The 17,224-nt window shown below is 40.5% G+C and overlaps 2 protein-coding genes across 2 annotated transcripts; one reads left to right on the forward strand and one right to left on the reverse strand.

The window, feature by feature from the left end:
* Positions 1 to 3,434: 3,434 nt before the first annotated feature.
* wnt9b (wingless-type MMTV integration site family, member 9B) lies at positions 3,435 to 9,420 on the reverse strand. Its single transcript, XM_034089009.1, has 4 exons — positions 9,249 to 9,420; positions 8,362 to 8,615; positions 6,661 to 6,926; positions 3,435 to 5,259 (listed from the first exon to the last, which is right to left on the reverse strand). Exons 1-4 carry the CDS (start codon positions 9,332 to 9,334, stop codon positions 4,798 to 4,800), a joined length of 1,068 nt encoding a protein of 355 aa, XP_033944900.1. The 5' UTR covers positions 9,335 to 9,420; the 3' UTR covers positions 3,435 to 4,797.
* A 1,568-nt stretch (positions 9,421 to 10,988) lies between these two features.
* On the forward strand, positions 10,989 to 15,711 carry arf2a (ARF GTPase 2a). Its single transcript, XM_034089010.1, has 5 exons — positions 10,989 to 11,083; positions 13,769 to 13,923; positions 14,021 to 14,131; positions 14,245 to 14,369; positions 14,475 to 15,711. Exons 2-5 carry the CDS (start codon positions 13,779 to 13,781, stop codon positions 14,634 to 14,636), a joined length of 543 nt encoding a protein of 180 aa, XP_033944901.1. The 5' UTR covers positions 10,989 to 11,083; positions 13,769 to 13,778; the 3' UTR covers positions 14,637 to 15,711.
* The last annotated feature ends 1,513 nt before the right edge of the window (positions 15,712 to 17,224 follow it).

Raw genomic sequence — 17,224 nt, forward strand, 5'->3', positions numbered from 1 at the left:
TATTGACCTGATGGTGGCCCTAGATGAAAAGTTTCCAAAGTCACTAGGGTTCATCATCTGGGAACCATGAATGTCTGTACAAAATGTCACGGCTATCCATCTAACAGTTGATATTTTTCAATCTAGACCGACATTGCCAAATGCTGTCATAATTTCCTGGAAGTTTAAAACCCAAATATCTTTTGTTGAATTCATATAGGGGTATTGTTGTAGGAACAAATCTAGAGAAATTGGAAGTATACATTTTGGGTATTCTGCTTACAATACAGACTTAAACTTTGTATCCGTTATGAAGAAATATGCATTTTCTATTGGTCAATTAATCAAATGACCATCTCACATGACGCTGTTCTCCAAGTTGTAGAGGCTAGACTCTGGTATTACAGGATGACACTGACTATCTTGACTGTACTAAATATCTATTCTACTCTAACCATCTCTTCTCTGTTCTCAGACGTAAATCCATAATTTCAACCGTGCTGCCCGCTCATTTGACCGTCTCACAGGTACACACTGTCTCTCAGCCACCCTCCCTGTCCACCCTGGCCTCTGCGTTAGGCCCCCCCATAGAGGTATGCACTCAGCCTTGTCGTAGCTCTAGGCAGTGCGTGTTCTTGTTGTGGGTTGAGCAATTGTATTAGTCATTTCACATTCCAAATTCCTACCCCATGCCGTATTCACAACTCTGCCTCTCTCACTCTCTCACCTCTTCTTCTGCACCCAATCTGTGTCCCTCCTCATCTTGTTCATCATTTAATGTTTTCTCTGTGCCATGTCAGAGTGTTTGTGGGGATTAGGCCCCGCACTGATGCTATCTCAGCACCTTCTCCTCAGAGGCGGAAGTCGTGTAGGGTGTAGAAGTTTGACCCGAGGCTCAGGTTCCGATTACAGGAACGGCCTTGCGCTTTGTGTCCTTGAGCAAAGTATCTAAGCCTTCTACGCTTCAGTTAACTTCTACTGTTCTTACACAAATGAGTGATGTATAAACCCCGAAAGCTATGTATGTTGCTTTGGATAATATTTATTTTTCGCCAAGCAATGCAAATATAATACATATCTCATACAAATGCCTCAGCAGCCCCGGTGTGCCAATTCATCTTCATCCATCAGAGCATAGTAACCTTTACCTGAACCAGGCCAGTGCAGACACAAGAGATAGTGTTACCACCAGCGTTACCATACATTGTGCCATTCAGGGTGACGGAGAGAAGCTCCAGCATACAGCCGGCTGACTGCCCGCACAGGAGAACCAGACTACAAACACACACTCCCACATCATTCCTGCTGAAGTGACCACAGGTGTGCACAGGGCAAGTATGCACACACACACATATGCAAAAACCTTTTCTGCCCTCACCTGTCTGCTGTCAGGACTTTTTCAAACACACACACACAGGAGCTTGCCTGTTGCACCCCTGCTCCGTCCAACCCCCCACCCCGCTCAAAGCAGCCACCCTCTGGGCTTGTGCGTGCGAATCTGGCTGTGGACTCAGCAGCCCCCATCGCTGCACCCCCCCCCCCCCCCCCCACTCAGGGTAGTGAGGGAAATGAAGGCTTTAGGAGTTCATTATAAAACAACAACAGCAGCAGCAGGGGATAGGCCTCGCGGGGCCACAAACTATCCCTTCTCATCCCTCCATCCTCATCTTTTTCCTTTCTGTCCCTCAATATCTCAACCCCGTCCACCCACTCTCTGCGACACACTCCTCTCTCTCATCCCACCGCTCTTCTCAGAACGCCGCTTTATGAAAATACAGCATTCATGTTGAATAAAGTTAAATATTGATCCGCAATATTATAATATGGTGAGTTAATATAGTGAGTCAGTAGTCTCGGCATATGAACTTGGATGACCTGACGGATGACGCACTTGTGTAGCACTGAACTGAAGATTTCAACTTTATTGTCCAAGAGGGGAAATTAATATTGAAGCAAAGGATAAAAGTGTGGGTTGATATTGGTAATATATTTATTTTTATTAGATAGACAAAAGCATGTTGTTGCTTTCCAGTTAAAACCACATTTCTCAAAACATTTCCACTTTAGGTGAGCCAAGTAAAACAGCCCTGTTTCCAGCTTAGTAACAATGTATTGTTCAGGTTTTAAAATGGTTTATTTAACTTTGAGAATTGATCAACCCCCAAAATTAAAACAATTGTGAGATACATGCTTTTATTATGCCGGAAAACACAATTCTTTGCTTTTTTCTTTTGGTCACGTTTGAATATTCTAAAGAAAGGCAAACATTCAAAGAATTCTATATATGCGTGATTGACCATTTTTTATTTAAAGCTTTAACAATAATCCTACTACTTGTTTTGGTCAAACGGCCAAAAATTCAATTGCCAGCTATTTTGTTAATGGATTTACCGTTTAAGTATTTTTTCATGCAAAAAGTAGCAGAAAACGCTGTTTTGTTCCTCAAAATATGGAGATTTTCTGCTTTCTCTGTTTTATATCATATTAAACTGAATATCTTTGACCAGTGCACTGACAAAACTGGACATCTAAAAACATAACTTTCACATGTTCACAATCATCTGATACATTATAGACTGTTAATCCAGAAATAATTTGCAGACAAATCAATAATGAGAATAATCAATACTTGCAACCCTAGTTTGATTTTAAGATACACGTAGAAAGATTGTTAATGTGTGTCTCTAAATCAGTCAAACCTTCCTTATTGCTCCTCGTGGTAGAGCTGCAAGCAGTAAACTCATCACACTGAGAGATAATTTGCTCCAACAATATAATAAACTGTGCATCCATTGTAAGGTTTTTAATGTTATTAAACCTTTGAGAGTCAATTTAAATGGCCCTATAATTCACTGCAATACTTGGGGGCGCATGTTGATGTTCTAATAAGGAATAATAATGTGTAATCATAGTAATTAGAGAGCGACATCAAAAGCACCAGAGCACACACTATAAATACTTCGTACAATAGCCCTCTGTGTGCTGTGTGCTGATGAGTGGAAAAGTTATGATTCAGGGATAATAGCATGTAAACGGCTCTCATCGTCAATCTGGTGCAGCCCAAAGTAACGTTCTAATGGTGAAACGGGGGTCAAGCGCTCGGTTAGACAGCATTTTCCCAAGTCATCGTCTTTTTCATCATCGTCATTATGATTTTCATCGCGGTTGGTGTGCTGGCTTGAGGCACAACACCTGTATGCGTGCCAAACACCCACCCACCCCGTGCCTTTTACCGGGCGGTTAGAGGGTGATGCATCGAGACCACAGGCCTTTCAGATGAAAAGGAGGGCAGGGCAGTATCAGCAGGAAGTGGTTTTGCTCCATAGGTGCAGAGTTTCAGGCAGGTGTATTGCATGTTTGTGAAGGTGACCGCCTACAGCAACTGAACAAGACACAACACACACACAACGCTGTTACAAATGTATGTATTTATTTTAAATAAGAACGTAATGCAACAAGATTAAAAAAACAACATTTGGAGATGTGTTGAAGCAAAATTCAAAAGAACTGTACAAGAAAATCTAAATTATGATCTTTAAACAAATGCAAAAGGACAGGACATAACTCTGCATAGCTCATAAATCTTAATGATATTTGCCAAAAGATGAAGTGAGGTAGAAAAATTACGATTCCATGTTGTCATAAGCCTGGAGCCCTGACATGAGTTATATTCATATCATATATAAAGTTCAGAATCACTCAAACAAAACATAAACTGGCCAATAAAATAAACCTCTTGGGTGCACTTTTGACCTGCACACATGGACTTGTAAGAGTTGTCGTGGATGTAGGGATAAGTGAGTAAACACTGGGATTTACTTTAATTGGCATTTAAGGAAAATAAGGAGAACGATTAGCCCACTTCAAAGGCATTTAGAACAAAGATGTGGCTAAATTAGACTTTGAAGACTAAATAGTTCAATTTTAAACTTGAAAGCATAGCATAGTGCATGCTTCTATAAATAGAGAGGAGGGTTGGTATGTTCAGAAATGAAACATTCTTTTTTGTTTTTCAAAGACAGTGGTTGGTGTTTCCCTGACTATTACCCCAGGTATTTCCTTTTGTTCTATTGAGCACACATTAGGCTACATGTAGACATTTCCATAGACATTTCCATAAGAGCAACTGAAAACCCAGCTTGTTTCTTTACACAATAACCCTGTGTATGCATGTTACAATGTATTTCAGTGGCACCCCTCAACGCTTCCAGTGATTCGGTTTAAACATATACTTTAAATAGTTATACCATGATTTATTATCTTTGTATCATACATAACAAGAGCAATCTAAGTGCTTTTTTTAAAATCAAAAATGAACTCCTAACATGTCTCCACAGCAGGCAGAAAGACAGACAGGTGGATTCCCCTTAAGGCCATGTTAGCCTTAGTGGCAATTATAAGAAGGTTAAGGTATAAAGCAGCAGTACAACAGTGACTGATACAATAAATAGTCAAGTGGAAGGGGCCGATGCAATAACAATACGCAAAATCACTGTTAGAGACGACGTACTGCTGGTGACATCCAGTCCAAGTACCTGTTTTAAGAGCTCAGTCCCATAAGAAATGGGATTTCAGTGCATCCAAAGCAGAGTTTAAAAACATCCTAACTTACAGGAAAGCTGCTGCGTATCAATTCGGTGACGATTAGCAAAAAAAAACAGCAATATTATAATATTACAAGTGTATATTCCTCCCCAAATAACATGCAGGTCTGAATGGAGATTTGCATATGCTCTGTGTGAGATTGGAGCTTATAGTTCATCCACGTCAAAATGTCTCTCTCACATTTCTGTTCCCAAAGGATCATTTTACTTTCTTCTATGCGTTCTTGCAGGTGTACACCTCCTCCTCCCTCACACACGTCTGACACTCCACGTGGCAGCACCAGCGGACCTGGCAGTGGCAGGAGAGGCTGGTGAGGCGCATGGCTGTGTTGTACCCCCGTCCGCAGCACAGGCTCTGACAGCTGGTGTCTTTGGCGCAGGACCGGCCCCCCGTACCCGGGGAGTACCGCGAGGGCCTGCAGAAGCTAGGGGAGTCCTCCAGGAAGACCAGGTCAGTGGTGCGGAGGCTCTGGCCGTGGCGCCGGGGCCCCGCCAGCTCCGTCTCCCCGGTGGCTTCGTTGGTGACACTCAGCACTCGCACTGCCGTGTCGTACCTGTACTTCAGCAGCCGTCCAGTGTCTTTGAAAGGAGACAGCTGCTTCCAGCAAGTCCGTACGGCACAGGAGCCGGAGACACCGTGACACTTGCAGGTTGTTTTCAGCCCGCTCTTCACTGCCTGAGATGGGAGAGAGAAAAACCAAGGGAGAGGGGGGGGGGGGGAAATGCAGAGATGTCAGTTGGTTCAGCTTGATTCATTACCTGGCCTCTTATCTGGGAGGTCTATCTGGACTTAGAGAGACCGTTTCCTGAAGGGTGGGTAGGGGGGTTAGGGGTGGTGGTCTGAGGATTCTGCGCCTTTAGCCCACCTCAGTCAGAAATGTTGACATAATGGATTGAGGAGGACTGTTCAGAATGTCGTATTTCATTCACCTCGCATTTTTCACTTGGACAGCTCTTGCAATTTTTTGTTTCCCAATGTGTTGAAACTAGCTCTGTCTGCTTCTCTCCTGTCTCTCTTTCCTGAAGCCCGAGGCATAGGTGACAAACGGTGCAGACAGTGGAATCTCTCCACCCTGTTCTTTGTACATGCCTGCTCATGGAAAACATTGATAAGAATTTCTGTGCAAGAAGTGCCAAAAACAATGCAGCGGCGGTTGTGCGACGATGTTTGGGTTAATAGTTCACTGAGCTTGATGGTCAGCGATGAGAGCGCGATCACTCAGCCTGAGAGCCGCTGTCTTGACGGAGGCCAGAGACAGGTCACACAGAGGGAGCCAGAGGGGGCTTCTGGTTGAAAAGTGCTGCTCAGTTCCTCCCTTTGCAGGTATGAACACCTCAGGGGCTTCAGAGCACCATTACTGAGAGGTGAGGGGGCGCCAACCACCTCATGTTGTTGTTCACACAGCTCTTCTTGGCCACATTGGTGTAAAGTGAGGAAAACATTTAACTCAGTAAAGATGAGATAAGATAGTTCCCCCTTCCTGTTTTCTTTTTTTCTTTTTGTCTCCACTGGCTCTACCTAGGTGAGAGCTTCAGGACCCCGGGGCCTGCTATTTAGACCTACACAGTGGTGGTTATGAACATTAGGTGGATTTATGAAGAGCACAGTGATCCAGTAAGTGGAAAAAAATGCTCGCTCGTATATTAAAAAGAGGCCACGGTTATAATCGTTCTCTCCGACATGAGACCTTTAATTTTCTGTAGGCCCGCACAGCAAGCTTTATCATGTCTGAGAACACCTGGCTCCAACGATCCCACAGCCATGTTGTCTCCCTGTTGCAGCGCCTCTGCCTCTCTGTTATCCACCAACCAAGGCCAACGACAGCAGAAAAGAAGGGGGTGTTTGTCTGGCTGGCACTGGGAAAATATGCAGGTGAGGATCGCAATCCGTATCCTCTGATGGCGCACGAGGTATAATTGTGAAGTAAAATTGCAGCCCAACTAATTGAGCTCAGGTATAGGTGATGTTTGTGATTCCCCTGGAGGAAACTTCCATGATGGGACAGGGCGGCTCTTTTGCTGAAGCACATTCGATCACATTTCTAATCTTTTAGGGGGTTTATTTGTTCACACTCACCCGAATTCCAACGTTGGTGTTGTGGGCGTCGATTTGAGCCCTCAGGTCCTTGCTGACCTTCTTTTGGCCGAGGAACTTCTTTATAAATTTGGTGCTATATTTCAGGTTGTCCCCGCAGACCCCCCACTGCCACGCTTCTCGATGCTGTATGCCGGGGGAGTCGTCACATGTGCACCTCTCCATTCGACCTGAGCTGCACGCTTTGGCGAGTGCATGAGTCAGCGCCGCAGAGGACACTGCCAGAAGGAAGGCAGTCTCCTTGAATGCTGGGACAGATATAGGAGAGATTAGAACATGTTGTGTAAAACTATAGGACATTTAAAGGGCTACATTTACAGAGCTTTAAATGCAAGTTGTGTCAAGTCTTCTGAGGACAAACTGTCTATAGCTTAAGGGGTTCATTCATGGTTTACAATCTTCAAAATGTTTACAGAGAGCTCATTACGTTGTCATGGTTTGCTACAACCTCAGCATTATTCTGCAAGTTTTTCTGGTGTCATAATTCCTCTTCTGACCATTCCTTTTGGTTATGCACTGTTATTTGGCTCACCAAGAGCCGTCACTGGGGTATACTTTGATCCAATTAATTATTATTTTGACTAGGAAGGATTTTCCCAGATGAAAGTGGTTTAATCATGCCACCCTTTTCCTCTGGGAATGGGCGCTTTCCCGGGATAAAAATAACCACCGGGCTTGAGCGCTTGTCCACCGCACCACATTTCTAGGGTTTCTACTCCCTCATTATCTCCATGCTGACCTGTTCATGTTCTCCCACACACTGATATCCATATGCATAAAGCATTTTCTGTGCACAGCAGACCTACAGGGGACTTGAGATGTATCCAATATGTTGATCTTTTCTCCCAAGTGTAGCTAATCAATGGTTGTAGCGTGTCATAGAAAAAAGTATTTAAGTACAACCTTTGGAAAACTTTTTTTAGGGGAGGTATGAAGGCAAAAGCATGTGGAAAACATCTTAATGAACACAAAATAAAATGTTAAAAAGGATTTAGACTGTCACCTGTTGTGACAAAACTCAAATTAATAAGGAAACTTATATCTCAAAATGAGTTAAACGTATTGCTGTGTTTTAAAACCAGCGACAGGGAGGAAGCAAGGCAATAAGCAAGGCATTAACAACACAACCATTTTAATTAATATTCTAAAAACGACATAATACAATAACTGGTGTTAATTTTATATTATTTTCTGTGACAATACACACTTCTATTTTTACTTTATCTTAACCTTATCTCTGTGTTGTCATGTGACTTATGTCACATCAGTACAAACGTTTTATTAAAGTTAAACAACAATAATGTTTGATAACTGTCTCCTGTCGTGCCTCCAAACTTTCATAATATCTCAACTGAAGACAAACAACTGCTTATCATATTTCTTCAATCACTGCAGGCCTGTCTCACTTTGTTTTTTAGATCATTTACATTGCCTCAAGGTACAGCACCCAATATTGCTCTCCTGTTCAGAGACACTCAGCTGAAAATATGTAAAGCATACTGCATATCATGTCAGGGTTGGAGATTTAAAAAAACATCTGGCAGCTGTGTCACTCAAGAAAAAATTAAGATTAAAGACATGAATCCGCAAGTGAATGGTCACGAGTTCGAACCCAGCACTACCCGCTTTGGATGATGGGTTAATGCTTTCTGCTGTAAAAAATACTTGGTGTTTAAGTCTTACCTCTTTTCAGGAGGCTTCCCCGGCCTTCCAGGCTGCAGTTCCAGCGCTCGTTCCTGAACTGATAGCGACACTCCACGAGGCTGAGGCGCACCGACTCCCGCAGCGCCTCTGCCAGACCCGGCTCCCTGCGACACAGCCTCTTCTGCCGCCGGGTCAGACTCATCTGCTCGCACTGCTTCAGGTGGGCCTTGCCCGTCGGAGGTTCATTGGAAAACGGACCAGGTAAAAACACCAAGGGTTCCCGTCCTGTCAGCCTGGGGATGCAAAGAAAAAACAAATGAGGTGAGTTGCATTCATGGCATTTGATATGAAGTATGACTACACGATCAAGTTGATATTGTTTCCATTAATAATTCCATCACTGCAGTTACTTTATACCTAAAGAAAATATGTGATTGTGATGAATTTGTAACTTAGTTTTACGCTGTCTACTCTGAACACCTGAACATGTTATTTCCTCTTCCCATAAATAAAAACAAAACAAATATATATATGTATGTTAAAGAAAACACAAATATATATCAGTTTTTGGACTCGTAAAAATACTGTCAACAATATAGCATAAGTCCGTATAAATTTAAAACGTCAACGGTAGTTTAACAAACTCAGAGAAAAACGCGTGAAAACAGCCAAAACACAAATGTTGTTGATATACATCTTAAATAACACTGGTGATGATAACCCACAAACATTAGCATGACAATTAGAAAAACTACAGCGGTTTCAAACAACATAATAACAATTCACCTTACTAGCTTCTGCGCAATTACGCGTGCGTAATTTAGCTTAAGGTTACTGGTTGCCGTTTTGTTATCTCTAAGGGTTAAAACAACATGGCAATCAATTAATGTGTTAGGCAGAAGTAAAACAAAAACACTTCAGCTGACCCAAAATAAGCTGCAGTGTTCGAGAGGAGGATGCAGAGTGCAACGAGTCGCAATAGGCAGGCGGTCTGTGGGAGCCTGGAGCGCATGGTGCCGGGTTGTTGCTGCTCTTCATCTCGCTGATTCTTCAACGGAGAAAGTCTGTGCCGTCTGGCCGGCGCACCTCTTTAAGCGGCCCCACATGCAATCAGACGTTCAATCCACTGCACCGGTCCCAGTGGTCCGCTGGGAGGCAGGGCCCTTTGGGGAATAGGGGAGGGGGGCATCGTCCTGCTGCACCCTCATTGGATTCTCTCAATATTGTTACTGTATGTTCCCTCCCACTGTTACGCCACCCAGGTGGAAGGAGCTGCAAAGTGTGTTTACCTGGTGTGATGTAGAGAGCTCAAATACACCTGGGTACCTATCCATCATGTTCTATCCGGTCCTCCTGGTTAAGCACTGGAACCAAAACCTCAGATCAAGATATTGTTTGGGCTAAATCCTATTTTTCCCCCCAGGGAAACTCTGTAGTTAAAACACTTTGTTTGAAGTCAGAGGTTTTTATTTGTCAGCTTTACTGTTGAGCAGGATGCTTCTTTTAAAACAACATGGTGGTTTCATGACCCATAATGGCAGCATATCTGCAGTGTCCTTGAACATGGAGAAACCAAAAATAGATTTCCCACACTTTACAAGTGATTAAAATATAATCATTGCAATAAAGCAATAAAATCCACAAATCTTCCAAACAACTCAAAACACAGCATTCACCCAAAAGATAAGTTACTAAAAGACCCATGCAACCTGAGATTAAAGGACAACAACATACAAATATATTAGTAAAGGGCCTACACAGCTTGTTCTTCAAGTGAAAACTACACAGTCATGTAACTTCATTGGTCCTTCAGATAAAAAAAGAAAACATGGATAGAGCACCATCTAGTGGATTCAGTATGTAAATTAATCTCTGAACGTAAATGGATGTTATGTAGTTAATGTTAAACCCAACCTGAGGAAATGTAGCAAAATATAATATTGGGCATTGAAAATTGCTTGACATTTTTATTTTATTTTCACCAAAAGAAGATATGTGATGTCTAAACAGTATATATTATATGGTCACACATATTTTTGGTTAAGGAGACATTTCAACCTGGCTTAATCCAGTGTTCAGATTTATGATATGAAAATGTATGCAAATAAGCAAATATTTAATATGATACTGCATGATTTGCGTAGTCTAAACAAAGCATTTCTGAAAACTCTGTTAACATTTTTACCTGGGGTGTCTCCTATTACAGCCTACGCTGAGCTGACAGAATGCAGTACTGGTCACACTGGTTGAACTGGCGTCTGAACAACCAGGTACACGTCACATCACAGTCTCTTTACTCCCTATAATGAATGATTGGCCTCAATTCTACAAACAGTTGTTTTATTTCCACTTTGATTATAGGGAGATGTCTGAGTGTGACTTAGTGTGACAGTGACAAATTGAATAGAAGCATGCTCAATATTCTTGCACTTTTTGTAATTTCTCTCTCTCTTTCTCTCCCTCAATTTCTTCAAATTATACAATCTGATTGGAATCATATTTTTTAATTTCAGGAGTGATATTTTTAGTTTATTTAACGTAGCCTACTTTTGCTGAGAAGTCCAGTAGATGACTTGATTTTCAGTGTTTGAGAATAACTAGGTTCACCGAAAGGGATGTTCGTTTTTCTCACCTGCACTATCAAGATGTTGTAATTTCTCATTAAGAGGGCGGGGACAGAAACAAGAAGAAGACGACACCGGAAAAAGACACATTTGTGTTGAACAAGACCAGGAAGAAGGACTGAGACGTGCAAGTAAAGGTAGATTACTTTTATGTGTAATTCATCATTAATCATTACTGTTCGTGGATATGAATTTTCATTTTAATAACCTTAAGTTTGGAGATCAAAAAACGGTTTACGTCGACAGTTTGCTGGAACGTAAAAACCTAGCGCGAAACGTAGTGAGCTTTTCCCTGGCAGTTTAACTTCATTGCGACTGTTTCCTCAGGACATTTTTAAATATTTAAACTTTAATATAAATTCCTCATACATATTAATGAGAATTTATAATTCCGTGTCGTTTTTTGTGAAGGATATTCCTCCCTATGCTAACGTTTATCTATGCTTCCTAAAACTTTCACGATCCCAGTTAACGCCTGCTTTAATTCATGACTATAATGAGTCATTATGGAAAAAGCAAGTATTTACACAGCTACAGGCAAAGGTAACATTACTTTTCGATATCAGTTTACCTTAACTCACAACACTTTACCTTGCCCAGCTGAGTATTTTCCCACATGCGACATATTTTGTTCCTACTTTACCATTCTTAAGTCAAATTGGCCTTAAGGTAGATGGGAGACATGATAGGAAGTTAACCTCAGTTTAAGAGAATACATTACAGATTTCTGCATTTGAAAAGAGCAAGTTTTGCTTCGTGGGATCGTTCTTGTTAATGAATGATGAATCTTAACGTCACTGTTCAGGAAAGGTAGCACAGATTTCAGACCGATCCAGTGATACAGGTTCAACTCAATTCTGGATGAACTGGTCCACATTTGTTATTAATCCTGTCTTCATGGCTCTACGATGGCTCTTTCTTACATTTGACCTAAGATATTGTTTGAACTGCTGTTTGCATACATAGGTAGTCCATCACAGGACACACACAATGCTTGGGTATGGTTCATTCTCTCTTCCTCCCTTTTATTCAAACACAAAAGCTCCTTATTACGACCATTGTTGTTCAGTAACTATGTACATTTACTCAAGTACTGTGCTTAAGTACACATTTGAGTTACTTGTACTTTACTTGAATATGTACATGTTTTGCTACTTCATACTTCTACTCCACTACAATTCAGAGGTAAATGCTGTACTTTTACTCCACTACATTGATTGAATTCCTTAAGTTACTCTAGTACAGATGTGGATGAATGATGTGAAATATAATAAAGTGTTAAATCAGACTTTAGTTCCACCTGGAGTAAATTCACAAGCTACCCTGCAGAATACAAAGTCATTCAAACTAGCTGCACTTTAATGATGAATCATTATAAAACATATAATGTACATTATTCTGAAATGGGCCAATCTGCATAATGAGTACTTTTACTCGCTGTACTTATAGTATGTTTTGATGCCAATACTTTTCAATGCAGGACTTTTACTACAGAGTATTCCTTTCCTACACTCTTGTATTTCTGCTTTTACTTAAGTAGAATATCTGAGTACTTCTTCCACCTCTGATTACAACCAGAGGGGTCCAGGTGAGGGGTTTTCGTGTGGTCTATAACAAAAACAGATGCAAAGAATGCAAAATAAGAATCCCAGGAACAGCTTATATTTATATTATAGCCAATTAACAATCCATTTCCTTAAATGATGCAACTGATTATGTCTTTATAAGTCTTATCAACAAGTTAAAAGAGTTTTAATAAAACAGTCATACATGTACAGTAATCACACATGCTGCTAACACACACTTACAGGTCATTTAAACATATCAGAATGCTAAAAGTTACAACAGTTTAACCAAAAAGAAGAAGCTAATGTTTAGCTTCTTCTTTTTGGTTAAATAAATAAAACCATTTGAGCTCAGCATCTAAAGATTCAAGATTTAAAGGCTTTATTGTCATGTGCACACTGCACAGTAGCTACAGTGTAGAAATGGCAATGAAAATCCTCCTCCAACAATTCAGGACATAAACAATAACATTAAATAAAAATAGTGCAAAATGAAATAGAGAATACAAATAGTGCAGATTATGTTGCAAGACCAATGTGCAAGTAATGCAGATGAAGTAAACTATACTGTACATGTCAGAAAGGAAAATAAAATACAATAAGCTAAATAATGCATAGAATGTTGTAAGTGACCAAGTGAATGCAGGAGTCATGTAAATATATTTAGATATACAAGAATGTAAATTCAGATATTGTACAGTGAAATAAAATACTAATACCAGCCTTTATGAACACAAAACATTTAGTAAAGTCAGTAAATGCCCCATTCCGTTGTAAGTAAGTAGTTCGTGTCACTACATGTTTATCATAGAGGAACACGACTCACGCCACTTGGATGTGGTTTAGACTCGAAACGCTTTGTGTTCCGTTTGTCTGTTGAGCCCGAGCCTCGTCTCTTTTCATGTTCCTTACTGACTGTGCAGAATCTTTCCGCTGCAGTGCCTCATTCTACCAGTGGGGGGCACTGCGACCACAGTCAACAGCCTTTCTAACAGTTCTTCCAAGCGTTGCATTCAGTTTCCAACATAAAAAGTCTCTTTCTTGGTCAACCTGCAAAAACCCCAGAAAGGCCTTTCTGTGTTCTGTATTATGAAACATCAGCCTTAAAGTTGGAACATTAATACTTGATTCATGATCTCTTTGGCATGGTTTTGTATCCTCGTTTAAAGACCTGATCACTCGATCAGAATCAGAATTCCTTTATTAGTCCCATGGCGGGGACATTTAGAAAAGATTGTATGGTTTGTTTTTCTGCAGGTCAGTCAAGATGGGGGCTTTTGCTAGCCTGATGAAAGGTATGTTCGGTAGTAAAGAGATGAGGATCCTGATGGTAGGACTGGACGCTGCTGGAAAGACAACCGTCCTGTATAAGCTCAAACTGGGAGAAGTTGTTACAACAATCCCTACTATTGGTGAGTCCTCTGCTGCATCTTCACACGTTTCCAACTGCGTGGTCTTCTTACCAATGCCAAGATTGAAAAAATCCCTTTGTTTTACCCTTCCTCCCAGGTTTTAATGTTGAAACGGTAGAATACAAGAACATCAATTTCACAGTGTGGGATGTCGGTGGTCAGGACAAGATCAGGCCGCTCTGGAGACATTACTTCCAAAACACACAAGGTCAGAAACTCCCTAATTTGACCAGATCTCTCAGTCTGTTGGTCGTGTCCTCCATTGCTTGTGAAACTTGAAAGCACTCTCCCTTACAAACCTCACGTCTTTTCCCTCTTTAGCCGTGGTCTTTGTAGTGGACAGTAATGACAGGGAGCGAATTGGTGAGGCGAAGGAGGAGCTGATGCGGATGCTGGCTGAAGATGAACTGGCAGATGCAAAGCTGCTTGTTTTTGCCAACAAACAGGTAAATATGTGTTTATTGTATTATCATTAGTGGAAGAACACCAGGAAATGATGTTTGCCTTTTTCTCTAGTTGCTATTTAAGTATTGTGTTTACTGCTCTTTCAGGACCTTCCCAATGCCATGAATGCAGCTGAGATCACAGACAAGCTGGCCCTTCACACCCTGTGCAATCGCAACTGGTATATCCAGGCAACATGCGCCACTACTGGAGACGGTATCTACGAGGGTCTCAACTGGCTTGCAATGACGATAAAGAAAAAAAAATGATTCATCACTCCATCTCCTCTCTGCAGTTTAACAGGAGAATGCTCTTTTGTTCTCTTTCTCTCTTTTCACTAATGCGCTGTATCTTTTGACCATCGCTCCCCCGCATTGTTTCTCTTTAGGGGGGCGAATGTGAGTCAGAGCAGCCATGTTGTGTATTGAACTGTTAACCTTAACCCCTGACAACCCCGATGTTCCAACGTCCCACAGCACAAAACAAAAATCTAAGAATGACAGATATGTGTACCCATTTGTTGAATCATTTCTTCAGTTTTTAAATCAAATTCAGACCCATGTCTAAAATGAATTGGGTCTTAAAGTCTATAAATGTTACAGGGTATGTTTGCACATATGAAAGTGTATTGAGTGAAGCGGTGTTGTTCAGTTCCATTGACTGACTGGTGAGGCCTGGAACAATTATTAAAATAGAAAATTGGACTAGTGCAATATCAAAATTGCCGGAGCTGCAATAATTGTTCAAAACTAAATATGTATACAATTCTGAAGTAAGTATAGTATTGTTATAGAGGTCCCTTCCTACAAATCATACCCTAAGCACTTTGTTTGGTACAGATCCTTGCAAAGGAATCACACCATGATCATTTGAATATATTTTTCATCTAATCCATGTAATTAAGCAAAACGATGCCAAAGTCATAATTTCCTTTTCTATTGTGAACGACATCACAACTGCAATATCAATCATATAAGATATTTTTCACTTCACTCTGTTTTTTATTTTATTTTTGTATTTATTTCTTATTTTCAGTTTTTTACAGTTCTTTTGGTCTGTTTTCAATGTTAGTATTCCTCTTTTGTTACTGTTGTTCCACGTACAACCTGTTTTACTTGGCAGCCAGTTACAGATCTGCAGTCTTTTGATCAAAATACTCTTGGGACCAATTGATAATTGATCGAATTAGTGTTCTCTTGGGAAGTTTGAGTAATGGATCAACTGTCTTGGGGTTTTCTTTGTCTTTACTCCAGGTATTTCTTCAACACAAGTAGAGCACATATGGTGTACAACAAGAAATAGTAATGTGTATTATATAATGTAATAAAATGTATTTTAACTTGACGTCCTTGGTCAGATGTTGGTCAGCTTTAATTTACATGAATCTTCTGTGCAGATGACAAGGTTGTACATGTACAAAGGTTTGTCTTTCTACCTTCAACAATTGCTTTAAGCTCGTCTTTTGACATTTGATAAATGCACTATAGTAAAGAGATTTACTGGCCTTTTCATTGTAATACCTTCAATATATTGTTTCAATATGAATTAAAGTACTAAAAAAAACTAATGCCCCACAGATAATCATTTTAAAATTATCTTGCAGTAGCCAACAATTTGTCTGTTGAGATTCATATTCAGTACAAACAGAAACATGTTTTTGGATCAAACACCCAGGCAGTGCACAATTCAAGTATACCAAATTAAATGGTTTAATAAACAAAAAAGACCACAATAAGAGTTAAAAGTCAAAAGTTGTTTTATGAATTTCTCTTTTTTAATTTTTCATAACTTTATTTACTTTATGATTGCCATCTTATTCCTAAAACATGTTGACAATTGATTTTTTGATCGCTAATGATATTTGTTTCTGACTTATGGACTGATGTATGACAAAATGTTGACAAAATGAAACTTGCTTGATCCAAAGTTCAGATTTATAATCTGTAAATGAATCCAAATTATTAAATATTTAACAAGATAATGTATTATTTGCATATTTTAACAACACTTGCAAAAACAGTTGTATGCGAGGCAATTTTATTTATAAAGAACCTTTCAACACACGGCAGTTCATAGTGCTTTACAAAAATGAAAGACATTAAGAGCATTAAGAAGTAGTGCAGCAGAAACACATAAAAAGCATAATAACTGAACGCATGAACCATGTTTAGTTCTGACTCTGGGGACAGAAAGCTGACCAGTCCCAGAACACCTGAGAGTTCTGGATGGTTCATCATTTGTAGATCAGAAATGTATTTTGGGCCTAAACCATTCCATGCTTTATAAACAACAGCAGTATTTTGGAATCAGTTATTTGACATACAGGTAGCCATGTCTGTCATGTGTTGCCACTTGCCAGGGCTTAGTGCGGGTGAGAAGCCTGGTGGCAGAGTTCTGGACGTATTGGAGCCTCTCCAGGGCTTTGCTTGGAACCCCGGACAGGACTCCATTGCAGTAGTCCAGGCGGGAGGTGATGAAAGCGTGTATGAGGGTTTCTGCCACAGTCAGAGAGTGAAGGCCTGAGTCTGGAAATGTTCAGAGTTCTCACAATTTCCCACATCCACCGCACTCTGCTGTTTTAAATGTGGGACTGCATTTGACAATTTATCGAGCTTTCTGTGTTCATGACAACTTCACTTCTGGTCTTTTTAGCTCTTTAATGAATTAGAAAGACCGCAATTGTATGTTTTGCAGACCTGAGGTGGTAAAAATCTGTTGAAAGTGAATTCTACCGGCCTCATCCACAAGGCCCGGGACCCCAACTGACACTTTACCTCAGCCACATCATAGACTCTATACATTACATTAATGCACACAATGTACACAATATCTGTTTGTTTTTGTATTACTGCAGACA

The sequence above is a fragment of the Pseudochaenichthys georgianus genome, chromosome 8 (genome assembly GCF_902827115.2).
Source record: "Pseudochaenichthys georgianus chromosome 8, fPseGeo1.2, whole genome shotgun sequence".
In the NCBI taxonomy this organism is placed as follows: Eukaryota; Metazoa; Chordata; class Actinopteri; order Perciformes; family Channichthyidae; genus Pseudochaenichthys; species Pseudochaenichthys georgianus.